We start from the raw sequence: 16,707 nt of genomic DNA, 5'->3' as shown, positions 1-16,707 counted from the left end.
TCTTTATTTTATGTACTTTTAATTTCGCAAATAGTAGTAGTTAGAACACCTAAAAGAACCTGGTTCTTCTAGATCGAAAATTGGGTACCACAAAAATCATCCCCCCTCTTGTGTGGTATTGACGCTTAAAATATCAATTGGTATCATAGCAAGTTATCCTTGAAGAGGATAACACCTTAGGAAAAAATCAACATGAGTGCACCACCTGGGATCTGGGAAGGGCAATCCACTGCTAGGCCTCCACTTTTCAATGGTCAGTACTATTCTTGGTGGAAGAACAGGATGAGGGATCAAATTATAGAAGAAGACTATGAGCTCTGGGACATAGTCACTGATGGTCCTCTAGCAACTACAAAGAAGAATGCTGAAGGAGTGGATGTGCCTAAGACAAGGGCTAACTGCACTGCTGAAGACCTGAAGAAGTGGGAGAAAAATGCCAAGGCCAAGAAATGGCTTGTGTGTGGACTAGGTCCAGATGAGTATAGTAGAATTCAAAGTTGTACTACTGCTAAGGAAATCTGGGACACTCTGCAAGTGGCGTGGCTCATGAAGGAACACCTCAAGTGAAGAGGTCTAGAGGAATATTGTTGTACTCACCGTATGAGAACTTTACCAAGAAGGAAGGAGAAACCATCCAAAAGATGTATACAAGATTCGCCACACTGACAAATGAACTTAAATCTCTTGGAAGGATTATTCTCGAAGAAGACAAAGTTGAGAAGATTTTGGCCAGGGTTCTGCCAGTCTCTTAGGAAAGCAAAATCACTGCTATTCAGGAATCAAAGAACATTGCTACCCTCAAGCTAGATGAACTAATAGGAAACCTTACTGCCTATGAACTGAGAAGGCAGACCACGAAAATGGATGCACCCAAGAAGGAAAGAAGTCTGGCTCTCAGAATTGCTGAAGGTTTAGATCTGGAGGATGATGAAATGGCTATGATCACTAGAAATTTCAAAAATTACTTGATAAGAGGAAAGGGTTCTTCAAGAGGTACAACCTTCAACAAACCGAGAGTGCTTGAGAAACAGACCAATGAGGGCTGCTACAAGGGTGGTAAGACTGATCACATGATCAAGAACTGCCCTCAATGGAAAATTGAGTGGAAGAAGGAAAGGGCTGAACGAAGGAGCAGGAAGAAGGAACAGGTTCAACCAAAAAGGAACAAAGGATCAACAAAGGCTATGGTTGCTGCCTGGGGAGAAACATCAGATGAGGAATCAGAAGATGAAGTTGGAGATGAACAAGCTCTTATGGCCAATATGAGAATCAGATAATGAACAAGAGGTAAGTATTCTTCATCTCAAAGACAAGATTAAATTCCTATCTAAAGAAAGGTTGTCTGAGCTATTGCAGGATTTCATTGATGAGTTTGAGATAATTAACAATGAAAAGGAAGAGCTGTCTAGGGAATATATGATCCTAAAATCCAAGTGCAAAAATCTAGAGTCTAGTGCTAATGAGAGTGAAAGTGAAAATATTGAGTTGAAGAACCAGGTTCTTGAACTTGACACTAGTGTCTTAGAACTTAGGTCTGAGAACTTATAACTGAAACTAGGAACAGGAAAGAAGATAGCTGATCACACTCATCTCACCCTAGAAGAAAACTTAGGAAAAATAAAGGATGAGCTACACAGGAAAGATGAGCAGATAAGAGTACTAAAAGAAGATCTAGGGAAGGTAAAACATGAACTAGACAGAACTTGCAAATGGAACAAGGCTTCTGATGCACTCTCCTGGCTACACGAACATCACAGAAGCAACAAAAGAGGATTTGGTTATGGAACTCAAGCACCTAAGTGGGATCCTAAAAGCAAGTACCTCACTCTTCCTGAAAACAAAATTTGCACACATTGTGGCAAGACTGGCCATTACAAAAATGAATGTAATGCAAAAGAAAAGGCCAGTCAAAAGAACAAAACTTTTGTTCAAGAAAAAAATAGGTTGTTTGGGTGGGCTAGAAGGAATCCGATTTATCCCTTTGCCCATAGAAAAGGACCCAAACTAGTTTGGGTTCCTAAAACTAACCCCTGATTTCTTTTGGGATGTCCAAGTGAAGGGAAGTAGCCAAATATGGTATATGGATAGTGGCTGCTCAAAACATATGACTGGAAGCAAGAATCAGTTTCTTTCACTTAAGGACTTAAAGGGAGTCAATGTCTCCTTTGGAAATGGGAAGAAATGTGAGATCATTGGGGTTGGAAAGGTAGGTAAGACAGACTCTCACTCCATTGAGAATGTCTACTTGATAGATGGCTTGAAATATAATCTTATCAGTGTGTCACAACTGTGTGACAGAGATAACCTTATAACATTCACCTCTACTAAATGCTTTGTGATTAATCTTACCACTAACAAAATTGTGTTGCAGGGAAAAAGAGTTAACAATATTTACATTGTAGATTTGTCCACTCTCTCAGAAAATGAACTAACCTGCCTAAGTGTGCTGGATAATGATCCCATTCTGTGGCACAAAAGACTTGGTCATGCCAGTCTGAATCAGCTAAACAAATTGGTCTCTAAGGACTTGGTGATAAGGTTACCTAACATCAAGTTCAAGGAAGATAAAGTTTGTGAGGCTTGTGCAAGGGGAAAGTAGGTAAGATCATCCTTCAAAAGCAAGAAAATGGTAAGCACAACCAAGTCGTTGGAAGCAGAGGTGGAAAGAAGTATGTAATGGTACTTGTTGATGACTATTCTAGATTTACCTGGGTACTGTTTCTAACATCTAAAGATGAAGCATTTGACATGTTTACTGCCTTTGTTCGAAAAACTCAAAAACAATTAGGAAATCAACTTGCATCAATTAGGTCTGATCACGGAACTGAATTTGAGAATGCTAAGTTTGCTGAATTTTGTGATGAAAATGGTATAGATCATAAGTTCTCTGCCCCTAGGGCACCTCACCAAAATGTAGTAGTTGAAAGAAAGAATATGACTCTTGAAGACATGGCTAGGACTATGCTTCTTTCTAGTAAATTGCCCCATAGCTTCTGGGCAGAGGCTGTAAATACTGCATGTTACATTATCAATAGATGCATGACTAGACCTCTTGTAGAGAAGACTCCCTATGAGTTACTTAAAGGGAGAAAACCAAATATATCCTATCTTAGGGAATTTGGTTGCAAGTGCTTTGTGCACAATAATGGAAAAGACTTCCTAGGTAAGTTTGATCCCAGAAGTGATGAGGGAGTATTCTTGGGATATTCTTCACATAGCAAAGCATATAAAGTGTTCAATAAAAGAACTTTGTGTGTAGAAGAAAGTGTACATGTAGTATTTGATGAAACTAACATTCTTTCTGAGAGACAGGAACATGAAGATGAAGCCATTGGATTGGTAAAGGATCTGACTGAAGCCTCAACACAAGTCAAAGTGGCACCAAAAGAAGGAACAGGTGATGGAACAGGTTCTTCCATCCAGAGCAAACTGACAGGGGGAACTAATCAAGGAGGAATTGAAATAAATCCCCTAAAAGAACTTGTTCATGACATTGTTTCTCAGCAACAGAACATAGAGAAACATCTAGCAGAAACCAGTTGGTTGTGAAACCTCACAAGTATCAAAGTTCTCATCCTATTGAGAACATTATCACTAATCCAACATCTGGAGTCAAAACTAGATCACAATTAAAGAATCTGTGTGCTTTTGATGCTTTTTTATCTCTTATTGAGCCTAAAAATGTTGTTGAGGCTTTGCAGGATGCAGATTGGGTGATTTTAATGCAAGATGAACTCAATTAGTTTGAGAGAAGTCAAGTTTGACATCTAGTTCCAAGACTCAAGGACAGATCAATCATTGGTACAAAGTGGGTCTTCAGAAACAAACTCGATAAAGATGGAATAGTTACAAGAAACAAGGCAAGACTGGTGGTCCAAGGTTACAGCCAAGAGGAGGGCATAGACTATGATGAGACCTTTGCTCCAGTTTCAAGACTAGAGGCAATCAGACTCCTTATAGCCTTTGCAGCACACATGGAATTCACTCTTCATCAAATGGATATCAAAAGTGCCTTCCTGAATGGCTACCTGAAAGAAGAAGTGTTTGTGAAACAACCTCTAGGGTTTGAGAGCAAGGAATGTCCTGAGCATGTGTACAAGTTAGATAAGGCTTTCTATGGACTCAAGCAGGCCCCAAGAGCATGGTATGAACGATTGTCCAAATTTCTGCTGGAGCATGGTTACAAAAGATGTAAAATTGATAGTACCTTATTTTTAAGGGAAAAAGGTAAGGATTTCCTTGTTGTACAAATATATGTTGATGACATAATCTTTGGGGCCACTACTGATACGCTAAGTAAGGACTTTGCAAAATTAATGAAGAGTGAGTTTGAAATGAGCATGATGGGTGAGCTTAACTTTTTCTTAGGCTTACAGATCAAACAAAGTCTAAATGGGACCATGATCCATTAGCAGAAGTATGCAAAGGAGCTAATCAAAAAGTTTAAAATGGAAGAATCTTACAAAATAGACACACCCATTACAACCACCACTAAATTAGATATTGATGAACCTGGTTCATCAGTTAATCAAAAGTTGTATAGGGGTATGATTGGTTCACTCTTGTATCTTACTGCTAGCAGACCTGACATTATTTTCTATATAGGATTTTGTGCTCGCTTTCAGGAAAATCCTAAAGAGTCTCACCTGACTGCTGTCAAAAAGATACTAAGATACTTGAAAGGCACCACTGATCTATGTCTTTGGTATCCCAAAGGTAGCAATTTCAATTTAGTAGGATTATGCTGATGCTGATTATGCAGATTTTCTAGTGGATAGGAAGAGCACCTCAGGTATGACACACTTTCTTGGTTCATGTCTTGTGTCATGGGCTACTAAAAAGCAAAATTATGTGGCCTTGTCAACTGCTGAAGCTGAATATGTTGTTGCTATTTCTTGTTGTGCTCAATTGCTATGGATCAAACAACAGTTGGTATATTTTGGTATAGAAGTAGGTTGCATTCCTATATTCTGTGATGACACTAGTGCTATAAGTATGACAAAGAACAGTGTTCATCATAAAAGGACTAAGCACATAGATGTTAGGCATCATTTCTTAAGAGACAACTATGAGAAAGGTCTGATCTCCATAGAATTACGTGCTACTGATAAGCAAATTATTGACATTTTCACTAAAGCACTGAGTAGAGAAAACTTTGAGAGGAACATGTTAGAATTATGGATGATTAAGATCACGTAATAGGTCCAGCTCAGAAAATAAAAAAAATATTGAAAAAAAAATAATTTTTTGGCTAGGAATTCTAACTTTGTGTAAAAATCTAGATTAATTCTTACTCAGTCTCATACTTTAATTAGTATAATCCTGTGACATGTGTATATATGACTCACTGATCTCTTACAAAGTTTTTTCTATTATGGCATTTGAGGCATGTTCAAGAGAATTCTAAATGAAGAACCTGGTTCATCAATATGAGTTCATATGAAAGCTCAGGTATGGTTTCAATACTTTGCACAATTAGAAAGATTAACAATTCAATCATGAGCAGAAATCCTATACTTGCCAAATTCCTAGAAAATACTATCCGTTGAAGCATTAAACCAGTTTCGTCGATTTAGAACTCTAAAGCTGTGATTTTTGCCTAGTATCTAGGGAAGCCAAATAATCATTAAAAGTCTGGAATTACAGTTTTATTAGACTTCTATTTGACCACTGAAAAGCTGTCGTTACTGAATTAATGTCTAATTATCTTTAAATACATACCACATCTCTAATCTTCTTCATTATTCTAAAACCGTCAAAAATTCTCTTCTTCAACTCTAGTTGCTCTCTTTTCCAAAATTCCTAAATTAACTCAAGAAACGAACAAAAATGTCTAACCCACAAGATCATCCAGGTTCTCCTACACCACCATCACCCTCAAATTTATCCTCATCTACTCCTCCTAGTGAATCCCCAAAACCTAGGTTTCGAAGGCAGAAAATGTTGGCTCGAAAAACTGTAGCATCTGGGGCCCTGAGAAAGGTTTTAAATGAAAGGTTGAAAGCTAGCCAAGTGAAAGATAGCCCAGCTCCAAATTGTGGTTCCGGTTCTGAGTCTGAATACTTTCAATCTGTGACTGAGGGGGAAGGACATGAGTCTTCTGACTCTGAGAAGACTCAAGAATTCCCTACTGAGGTAAGTTCATCTGTTGTTGAAAACCTTGAAACTAGGTTTGTTCTAGTTGGACCCATTAGGGATGTTAAGTTGCCTGAAACGAGTAGGAGTGGAGGTAAAAAGAAGCCTGAAAAAGAAAAAGAGAGAGAGGGTGCATGTGGTGAAGAGATGGGAAATGGGAAGGGAACAGTTCTTTCTATATGTGGGGTTACACAAGAGAGGTTAGAAGAGAGTGGCATGAAGTCAAGGGGAAGTGGGTACGGGGAGGCTGCTGAAGGGTTGGTTCATCTGAGCAAAAGGAGAGATGAACCCGTTTCATCTACTAAAGAGACCCTAGCTGATATACTGAGAAAGATTGGGACAAGTTATGACCCAAAGAAATGCAAAGCTACCACACCAAAAGCCCCAAATGTTCCCAAGCCATCCAAGAAAAGAAAAACTTCATCCCTAAAACCTACTGCCTCTTCAATGCCTAAGGAAAGAGCCACAAGAAGCAGGGTAAAACAAAGTAAAGCTGACTTACAAAAGGCTCTAGAAGAAAGCAAGAAAAGGAAAATGGAGAAGGGAAAGGGAAAGGGAAAGGTTGCAGAATACTCTGAGGTTGTAGAGGAAGAGGAGATGGAACGGGTCCATCAAGAAAAAAGATACAACAGTGGAGGTTCCTACACCCAAACATAAAAAGTCCAAGACCTCTTCTAAGAAGTCTTCTTCTGTACTTGTGTCTGTTGTACCCTCACTAGCCAAGAGGACAAGATCTGCAGTGAAAGCTAAACAAGCAAAAGTTTCAGATGATGAAGAGTGGAGTGGAGAAGAAAAAGAAGAGGAATCTGAGAAGGAACAGGACAAGTTTGCCATCTTTGGCAGGAGAAATTTTTTGAAAGGTAGATTGTTGAAGGACCTGGTGGAACCAGGGATGATGAGGTTGGTTGACTCTTTAACTGCTCAGGGTTGAAAGGACATGGTCCTTCAGATGGATGGGAGACTAGCCATAAATGAACTAATTGAGTTCATGGCTAATGCTGATGTTAAGGATGGGGTTGTCAGTATCTTGATGAAGGGAGTCCCAGTGCAATTTGATGTTGCAAAACTGGGAGAAATTCTGGATATACCCTCTGAAGGGTTTGACGACTACACTAGGCAAAGGTGGCCATGCTTGGACTCCCTACCTACTGCTCTTGAGATCACCAAGAGGTTCTATGATTCAGAGGATGTGAATGAAGCCAGGCTGTGCAGAAAAGTGAGATGAGGGCTGAGCACAAGGTTGTGTTTGAATTTGTCAACAAGTGCCTACTGCCCAGACAAGAGAGAAGACATACTGCAAATTACGATGGACCTAGTTCTTATGGAGTGCCTTGAGAGAGGAAAGCAGATAAACTGGCATGCTCTCATTGTAAAATTGCTAGACAGGGTCATCAATGGCTCCAAGGCTCATGCTACTCCATATGGCTTCATACTGACCACTGTTTTGGACAGGCTGAATGTGCCTTTGAAGAAATGGGAAATGGCATCAAGCAAGGAACATTTTGGCATTAAGACTCTTCTGGCTTGTGATTATACAATCAATGTCATCCCAGTTGAACCTGGTTCATCTCTGAAGACACCCATCAACAGCAAGGTTAGGACTTTGGTTTAGGAATATGGAACTAAGGATGTTGAAATTGCTAGGTTCAATACTCGTGTGGCTGAATTGGAAACTGAGAAGGATGACCTTAGAACTGAGCTAGCAAAATAAAAGGAGAAGAGTGACGGAATCCTTCAGAATATGCTGAACCTTCTCCAGACTCAACCCTCTAGTTCCTCCAAGCCTTAGGTCTCCTAGTACTTGTCTTCTGAACCTGTCTAGTAACCCCAGTGAACCCCAGTGACCCGGATTAGGGATTTTTCTGTTTTTGCTCATGTTTTGAAAGTTTTTCTTTCTTTTTGTGGACTATTAATGGCAACATATCATGATCAATGACAACAACTATTTTCTCTTGTTCTATGATGATTCTGACCTTATAGTTTAAATATGTTTGTTGACTATTGATAATTGCACCATGTATTCACTTGCAGTTGCCCCAGTGACCATGAGTAACTTTTAAAATCTAGGATTCACATTAAGTATGCAACTTTTTGATGATGCCAAAAGGGGGAAGATATTGTGCTTTACCCATTATTCTGAATAAGTGATATTTATAACCTAATTAACTTAGTCCTTGATGAGAAGTAAATTTTCTAAGTCTAGTGTTGATGGATAAGCTAAGTTCTTACAGGTCTTTTAATCAGTAAAAAACACAGAATTTGTCATCATCAAAAAGGGGGAATTTGTTGGCCCAAAAACAGGTGAAGTTTTTAAGAATGACAAATGAACTCAGTTATGGACCAGGTCCATCATGTGAAGCACAATCATGATCAACCTATACATGTAAGATGTACATAAAGGAGATAGGTCCCACTGATCAAGCAACAATATCTCCTGATCTGATCGAAAAGGATGCATATTGGATAAGGGGAGAAAGTCTCCTTATATGAAGAGAATACAATCTGGATAAAGAGAGTGTTAGAGTTTGATATTGTCAAGGACTCAACTACGATAGAAGATCAGAAATTGAATCACAATCAAACTCTGATTACTAACTTATTAAATGATAGTGATTGATCTCTTTTGCAGGTATTGCACATACGCAGAAGTTAAACTTAATTGAAAGCAAAAAAGCAAGGCGGTTTTGCAAGCAGTTTATGTGAGATTTGAAGTGCACTCCTGAAGCTACTTGAACGAGATAGAAGAACCAGTTCTATTGTGTTTTTTCTTATTCTAGTTCAATTGTAGTAGGTGGTTTAAAGTTGTACCTTTCCAGCTTTCTTAGAAGTAATTGTATTAGGTACTTTGAGAGTTCAAGTTATAGGCTAACTTGAAGTTGTCGCAACAGTTAGAGGTTGGTTGCTACAACGGGATTAGAGGTAATCCTTAGGTTTACAAAGAGATTTGTAAATGCTGTTTTGGCTAAGTGATTTAGTGAAGTGTTGGAGAAAATCCTACTGAGTAGTAGGTCGTGGCTTTTTCACCTTTTGAGCCGGGTGTTTTTCACGTAAAAATCTCTGTGTTCTTTATTTTATGTACTTTTAATTCCGCAAACAGTAGTAGTTAGAACACCTAGAAGAACCTGGTTATTCTAGATCGAAAATTGGGTACCACATAAATCACTCCCCCTCTTGTATGATATTGACGCTTAAAACATCATTAGGTATATGCATGGAGTTCGCACGCCTTGGCTCTACTTCTCATTTCCAGTTGTATTTTTCTGTTGGTTCTTAGACACTTTGATAGATTATATATTCACCTTAGACGCTCATGATCTCAGTGACACCGTGGTTTTGGGACGACTGTATTGTAATATGAATCTTTCTCTTATACCTTTAACGATTTGTTTTAAATATGATTAAAGTTTTCCGCAAATATTTTTTAATATTTACACTACGGTATTGGATTCGTTAGTTTGAGGCTGGCCTAGTTCTATGATAGGCGCCATCACGACAGGTTGGGTTTTGGGTCGTGACACGGATAAGGTAAATGGGTCGAAATAATATCCATTTTTGTCCCAGTCAGATATTGCCACGTGGCCCAGTAAAAATGTAACACGTCATTAAATTGTTGGCCCACCAGTTCTACCGTTAGTCGCGAGGGTAAGTTTATTAATATAATTAACATCGTATATTTTTTTGGACGGATAGATGGACGGAGGATATTTGTAAACCATTTAGCAAACGATAAGGGTCGTTTAAGCCTTTTCCCGGTTAAATAACAACCTAACTCAAGTATAATTAGTTAATTCTTTCGTCCCAATTTGTTTGATACAATTCGAATTTCTGGAATCAAACTTCTCAACTTTGATCGTGAATTTTGACATACAATCTTTAAGTTTTTGAAATAAAATTTACATATTTAGAAACAACGAATATAAAAAGTACTATAGTTACAGTAATTATTAATTCAAAATATTTTAAAGCATATGAAAAAATCGTGACCAAAGAAAAACTCGTTTGATTATCAAATACATTGGGACATAGAAAGTATTAGTTTCTTCAGCCCAATTTACGTTGTGGTGTTTCATTGGACATGAAATTTTAAATTTTTTTAAAGCTTGTGGTCTAAAATAATTAAGTTATAGATATTTGTGTGGCTATAAATCATTTTATTAATGATAAAATAAGAAGTTTATAGTTAAATTACTATAAATGTAATCATTTGAGAGGAACATTTAGGTTAAAGCAAAGCTAAACCATGAACAGTTAATATTGTAGGTAATGATCTAACACCCTAACTACTCAACAAGGTATCCATGAATATGTAAGTACTCTTGCAATACAAATTCTTACTCCTTTGCGGCCTAGAAGATCTGCAATCCGTCCGGCAGTGATTGCACCAAGCATTGCACCAATTGTTAATATTGACCCAAATACTGAATACTGCATTGCAAAACTTTAGATGAAGAAACATAACATTCATATGCAAACAAATTAAAGTACTAGCAGGTCCCAAGGAATCGACAAACAATACGAACCCAACAAGCCCAATAAGTTTCACAATACACTCATGCTTTAATAATGGCACCAAAAATGACATGGAATTAGTTACATGCGACTTTAGTAATCTTAGTCTACAAGATCAACAACTGAAACACCCGATCGCTTAAACAAAAAAATATGGAATTGTTGGGTTGCAAGACGAACTTCTACACCTATGGAAATTATGTTGGAAAATGGAAGAGGTACCTCTTGGATTGCACCTCCTCATCTCATCCTTTAATTGTTTATAATTTAGAGGCTTGATCTTATTTTTACACAGAAAATTTTTAAAAACTTTTCTCTTCTCTACATTGTTGCACTATTTTTCAAAACAAATATATAAGTATCAAGTGTGATTTGTTCCGTTAATTTGTTGAGTTCGCTAAAGTTCTGTAATTTCAAATGTCAGTACTATGTAATAGTTTTTTCGTTCTATCCTGGGAGGAAGTAATCCATAATCTTGAACAACAGTGAGGGGATTAAATTCTTTAAGGACACACAAGCAATTTGTGGACTCGAAAATTATTTTATGTTTTGCTTTATTGAACTAACATTTCTTTACTTCTCTAATTTTCTAGTTTTCGAGCACAAATTTCTAACAATCTTGAGGAATTTAAGGAGAATATTTGATTTTATCATTGACAGAAAATCAGAAAGTTGGTGGTTGCTAAAAGTTGTAAAGAAGTTCGGTTTCACGAATATGGATTTCGATGGGAGATTTGACAAATGATGTTCAAGAAGATATTACTAGACGCTGCATGTTGATATTAGTTTCAAGGAATTTACCGTTCTGTGCACATCGAATTCGTGGTTGGAACTTTGTTTGGACGACACAATACCACTGAAAAGGAAAAATTAATGCTCTTATCTTTTGAAATATCTCATCACTGGTTTAGACGAATTATTCATTTGGGTGCCATCATGGCTTGGATAAATTGGGTCCTGACATATGTTCGATCGGAAGAAGGCAAAGACCGGGAGGATTGGACAATTACCTATTAACTTGTTGGTAGTCTCAAATAATTGAATATTGTGATAAGATTAATTATGTTGGTAACTGGTTGACCCAAAAGATATTGAAACTTTTTTTATTAAATCAATTAAAGAATTTAAAGAGGTAAATCTTAGTCAAACATAGTAAATTCCAGATCTGTAAACAAACGATAAAATGATACATAAAATGAAGTAGAAGCAATAAATTATCGAAGCCTTTCATTTCTTCTTTCACCAATCGGTGAAGATGACTGTTGTACATATTCATTGGAAGATTGTTTTACTTTCTTTTCACTAAGGAGATTATAGAGGAGAAGGAGAGAGAAAAGCGCCCCCCCCCCCTTTTAAGAAAGTCTCATCCCTATAGTCATGGAGTCCTTGCCATGTATTTGGGCCATAGCCCCCTCACATCGCGTCCGTTTTCGTTGTTCGGTGAATACGTGGTTTGGAGTAAATAATGCCGTCTTTCTTTATCCCATTGTTTGGACGTGGTCCCAATTGGGTTGACCACATCAGTCAGATTTTGACAAATACAGTTAATCCCTCCGTCTGCCGGGGTCATCCCCTGTCGGGCCCGGTAGGCGGATGATGATTTTCGCTTATCTAGGAGAAATCTGACTGTCTACCCCTTGGGCATGATTTTCAGAATCAAGTAGCATATTGGCACCCTTTCGATATCTTTGAACCGTTGCGGCCGTTTCGGAACTGAAACATCGTTTAATCTTGAACGTTGTTCGTGGTTGCCGCCATTATGACACACGTTCCTAGGGGATTGAACCGTTTCGTGCCCCATCAAATTCGACTGGAGACTCTTGGGTTTCGAGCTTGGGGAATTTATGCCTCTTATAAATAGGAGGAATGCATCATTCGAGCGACCCACTTCCTTACCTTTACTTGAAAGAACTTTGCGAATTCTCCTTTCTCTTGATACTTCGAATTTTTGATTTTCTTCGGTTAGCCAAGAACTTTCATCTTTTCTTTTCTTTGCCCCTTTTCTTTATCAAACTGATACAAATGGCTGGTGATTCTTCTCGTGCTGACCTTCCTGCCACAACTCCGGTGCCGGAAGATGATGTTCTGGCCACTGGAGGAGTAGAAGTGGCAGAAGATGAGGAGGTCTCATCGGTGGCTGAGATCTTTCCTCGCCCTGGGAAAGCATGGATTGATTTTCACAGTCCCGCCTTGGAAAAACCAGAACCTTCTCCCTCCGTCATAAATGAGGATGGGATTGCAGACTTGAGGTCTAGGTGGGGAATTCCTCACTATGTCGAAATACTGCCGGCGGTGGGGAACGACATCGTCCATTTTAACCGCATAGGGTATTGTGCATTCTACGCCTACCCCTTTATTGTTGGGTACACGCGTCCTCTCCCTCTGTTGGTAGTAGATTTTTGCCGTTTTTACGAGGTATGATCGGCCCAACTTACGTCGCACCTGTACAAATTGTTCCTCATGCTGCTCAAATTTGCGGAGCTTGCCGGTTGTGAGATCCCTTTGGAGCACATGCTCAATATATTCTCCCCTCAACTTGTTATTCGCGGCACGATGATTCACATGCACCACCGAGGGTCGAAGAGCTTGGTGGTAAAGATGGACAACAGGTCCAACAGTCACTTCTACGAGAACTACTTCTATGTGCGGACTGAGCATCTTGTGGCGGATCCAACGGGGTTTCCCGAAAAATGGAACTTTGCACGTAAGTCTCTATACTTTGTGTCGAAATGACACCCGACAACTTTCCTTTGAGTAGTACTAAAACTGTTTATATTTTTTCAGTCGCTAAACTGTCTCCTTCACCCGTTGATGGTATCCGCAAGTGGGTGAACGCTATCCTTCCTCACATAGCGGGGGTCCGCACATGGTCGTCCTTCTATGAGAAATATGGACGCAAGCCCCTTAATGGTGAGTAATATCATTTTCGTTCGCTATTCTTCCCTCTTCCTTTTGTACTTTATTTTTTATGTGACGTTCGTCGATGTCAGGGAGAGTGCGGAGAGCGAACGCTCCTCCACTGGCTTTTCGTCAGCCTACATCTACTCATTTTTCCCTAGCGTTTAGTGCCTGACCTTCGTCGAGGGCTGCCTCTGTTGAATCTACGACTGCAGTTGTTCGCACGGCGGCTACACCTTGAGCTAGGACTCTGACCCTTGTCATTCACCCAGCGGAGGGACCTTCCCATGCCGCATAAGGGGATGGGCCGTCAAAGAGGCGGCGAGTGGACACTAAAGCGGCTCCTGCGGCTATGATAAATCTGGAGGAAGATCTTCCCTTGACGGGGTCTGAGGTGGGAGTTGGTGCCATTCCACCTGTGGAGATAGAGCCAGCCGTTGTGTCTGCCCTACCGGTAGAGATTCCGACCGCTATGATTGGCCGAGATCCTGCTGCGATGGGGGGTCAGACTCCTAAGACCACTCTTACCGCTTTGGACGGGCCTTCATCTTTGGTGCCGGATCATGCTTCCTCATCGGCCGCAGAAAGGGGGAAGGGTGTTGTGGTTGATGACTATGAATCTGAGTCTGATATTGATCCTGACGATGTTAGGATGTTTGAAGAGGGTCTTACCCGTTCGAGGGTTCATACGGGAGGTCCATCCCGTATTCTTGAGATCTCGTCGGATATCAATCTCCTGGGGAATACAGAGGACCTTGTGCCACAATTTAACATCTTGTGTTCTACTGCTGAGAATGTGGCTCTTCGGGACGTTTCCGATATTGACTTGATGCATGAAGTGGCCTTTATGGGGTTGACGGTACGTTATACTTTTCTCTTGTTTTTCTTGGTGATATGATTTTAACCCATCTTTTCATTTTTCAGACGTACATGGTGGAAATAGAGAGTGCTCGTAGGGTTGACATTCGGGCCAAGATTTTCTTGAAGATGTTGGAGAAGTACCGGCACTATCGCAACAAGTGCCGTGAGATGCACGAGCGGCTGAAGGCGAACCCTAGCGATCGATCTCTAGGCGAGGAATTGGAGAAGAGGGATCAGGAGTTGATGCAAGCTATTCGCAGTAAGAGTGTACTTGAGGAGAAACTTCGTGCAAAGGACAAAGAGCTTGAGTTGGGCAAAGGGGTGGCTGTAGAATGCGAATATCTTTAGGGGAAGCTGAGGTCGATGCAGTCTGAGATGGATCAGAATCTTATCTGGGTCGAGGCGATGAGCGCGTAGTGGATGGAAAAATTGGCCGAGTTGGAGAGAAAGGTTGTTGGGTTGGGAACATCGAGAGTGCCTAGTCGATGGCTTTGGCGAGCGCGGCGGCTCTAGAGAATATTATCCGTGTTCTTCGGTCCGAGCAAGAGTCGGAGAAGGCGACAACCACGCTAATAGAAGCGAGGCTTGAGGAGCGTATTGGCGAAATCGACCGTGAGGCGTCGTCCTTAGGAGACTGGGTCGCTGTCCTTGAGGCTGAAAAAGAGCAATTGTTGGCTCAAATTGAATATTCCTCCGCCGCTGTTACCCATCATTTGTACGAGCTTTGGGTTCATGCTGAAGCCCAGGGAGACATATATAAGAATTTGTGGGAGGCGGGCAATGTTACTGAGACCGCATATGAAGGAGCTCGGGCAAAGGCACGAGAGGCTCGTGTCAACTGTGGATATGATTCTGCGATGCCGGAGGTCGATGAGGGCGCGGATGATGAGGGAGTACTTCCTGGAGATGGTGGTGATGGTGGTGGCAGTGATGATGCCGAGTGAAAGAATGTTGTCTTTGTCTATTTTCTATCTTTTTTTTATTCGTTGTTTGTTGTCGTTGTTTCATCCCCCCCTTTCTTTTAGACTGTTGGTACTAGGGGTGTCAATGGATATTTAAAAATCGACTAAACCGACTGAATTGTACCGAACCGAACCAATATTTAGGTTTCTTTTAGTAAAACCGTAGGTTTTTATATAAATCTATAACCTTACCGATAATTAGGATAGGGTTTTTATTTTATAAAAATAAACCGAATAAATACCGAACCATACCGAATAAATTTATAATGTGAAAAATATATTTATATGTTAAGTTTAAAAATAATAAAGCATTAAAAATTTTCTTGGGTCTTGGAATTATGAAATAGTTACAAGCCAACAAATAATTAAACTCAAAATCCTAATTTCCAAACCTATTATGCTACTTCTATTGAAACTAAATTATTTTCACTATATTCACTAGCAAGACACAAGGTATTGTAGCGATTAGGAGTAGCAACCTACAATTTGAATACATTTCCTTTCGTACGAACAAGATTTATCTTTTTGAAATGTTTAATCTTCTATAGATTTTATTCTTGAATCTCAACTTGGTTAACATCTTTCCACTCGTGTGATTTATATCTTTTTTTATTTGCTTAGTTTCGTTTATGCTACTGTAGAATATTTGATGAATCTATACTCTAGCCATGTTTCATATTTTCTTAATTCATTACCTTTTAAACTGTAAAAATATCTAGAGTGTTTTGCTAAATCATATAAATTACGTATGTTATTGCAATCTATTTCTACTAGTGACTTATACATGATGTTTAAAAAAAATACCAAAAATTTACCGAACTGTACCGATACCGAAGAGAAACCGACATGATTGGGACAATTTCGATAAGTCTAATTTTGGTTATACATAATAGAATAACCGAAAAGTTGGTATGGTACAAAATTTATAAAATAACCAGCCGAACCGAACCATTGACACCCCTAGTTGGTACAAGCTGTATGTAATCTGTGACTGTCTGCGTAGTGACTTTGTATAAAGAGGAATTTTTCATTATTATATGCCCTTTGTACTTTTTCCCTGTTTTGCTTTTCATAACTTTGGTGCGAAGTAGATTCCCGCATGACAAGTTCCCTACTCTTTGGGAATTTAGTGTCATACGGGTTGAATGGGACCTTGGTGGTGGCTTTGGCTAGCGATACGATGTTTTCGAACTTGTGTCGAGATGTTGTCTTATCATAGTATGAATGGTATCGAACTATTTTTCTAATAACGACCTTAGCCGTAGGGATATTACTTTCGGGCTTATATCGAAGTATTATCCCGTCATGAGTCCCAGTCTTTCTTTCCCTTTCTTTTTTCTGA

At 39.5% G+C, this 16,707-nt stretch overlaps 1 protein-coding gene across 3 annotated transcripts in view; it reads right to left on the bottom strand.

The window, feature by feature from the left end:
- Positions 1–16,707, bottom strand: part of LOC104210893 (sugar transporter ERD6-like 8) — a 91,108-nt gene that overhangs the window by 65,234 nt on the left and 9,167 nt on the right. For 2 of the 3 annotated variants that reach the window (XM_070160680.1, XM_070160678.1), the window contains one exon: positions 10,471–10,560. The exons of the other annotated variant lie outside the window; for it this stretch is intronic. In XM_070160680.1, the coding sequence (XP_070016781.1) occupies positions 10,471–10,560 (90 nt within the window). The remainder of the gene's footprint in view (positions 1–10,470; positions 10,561–16,707) is intronic. 3 annotated transcript variants of the gene reach the window in all.

Source organism: Nicotiana sylvestris, chromosome 10 (assembly GCF_000393655.2).
Source record: "Nicotiana sylvestris chromosome 10, ASM39365v2, whole genome shotgun sequence".
NCBI classification, from domain to species: Eukaryota; Viridiplantae; Streptophyta; class Magnoliopsida; order Solanales; family Solanaceae; genus Nicotiana; species Nicotiana sylvestris.
Note: the sequence above shows the minus strand (reverse complement) of the source record. Positions and strands in the feature narration are given on the sequence as shown.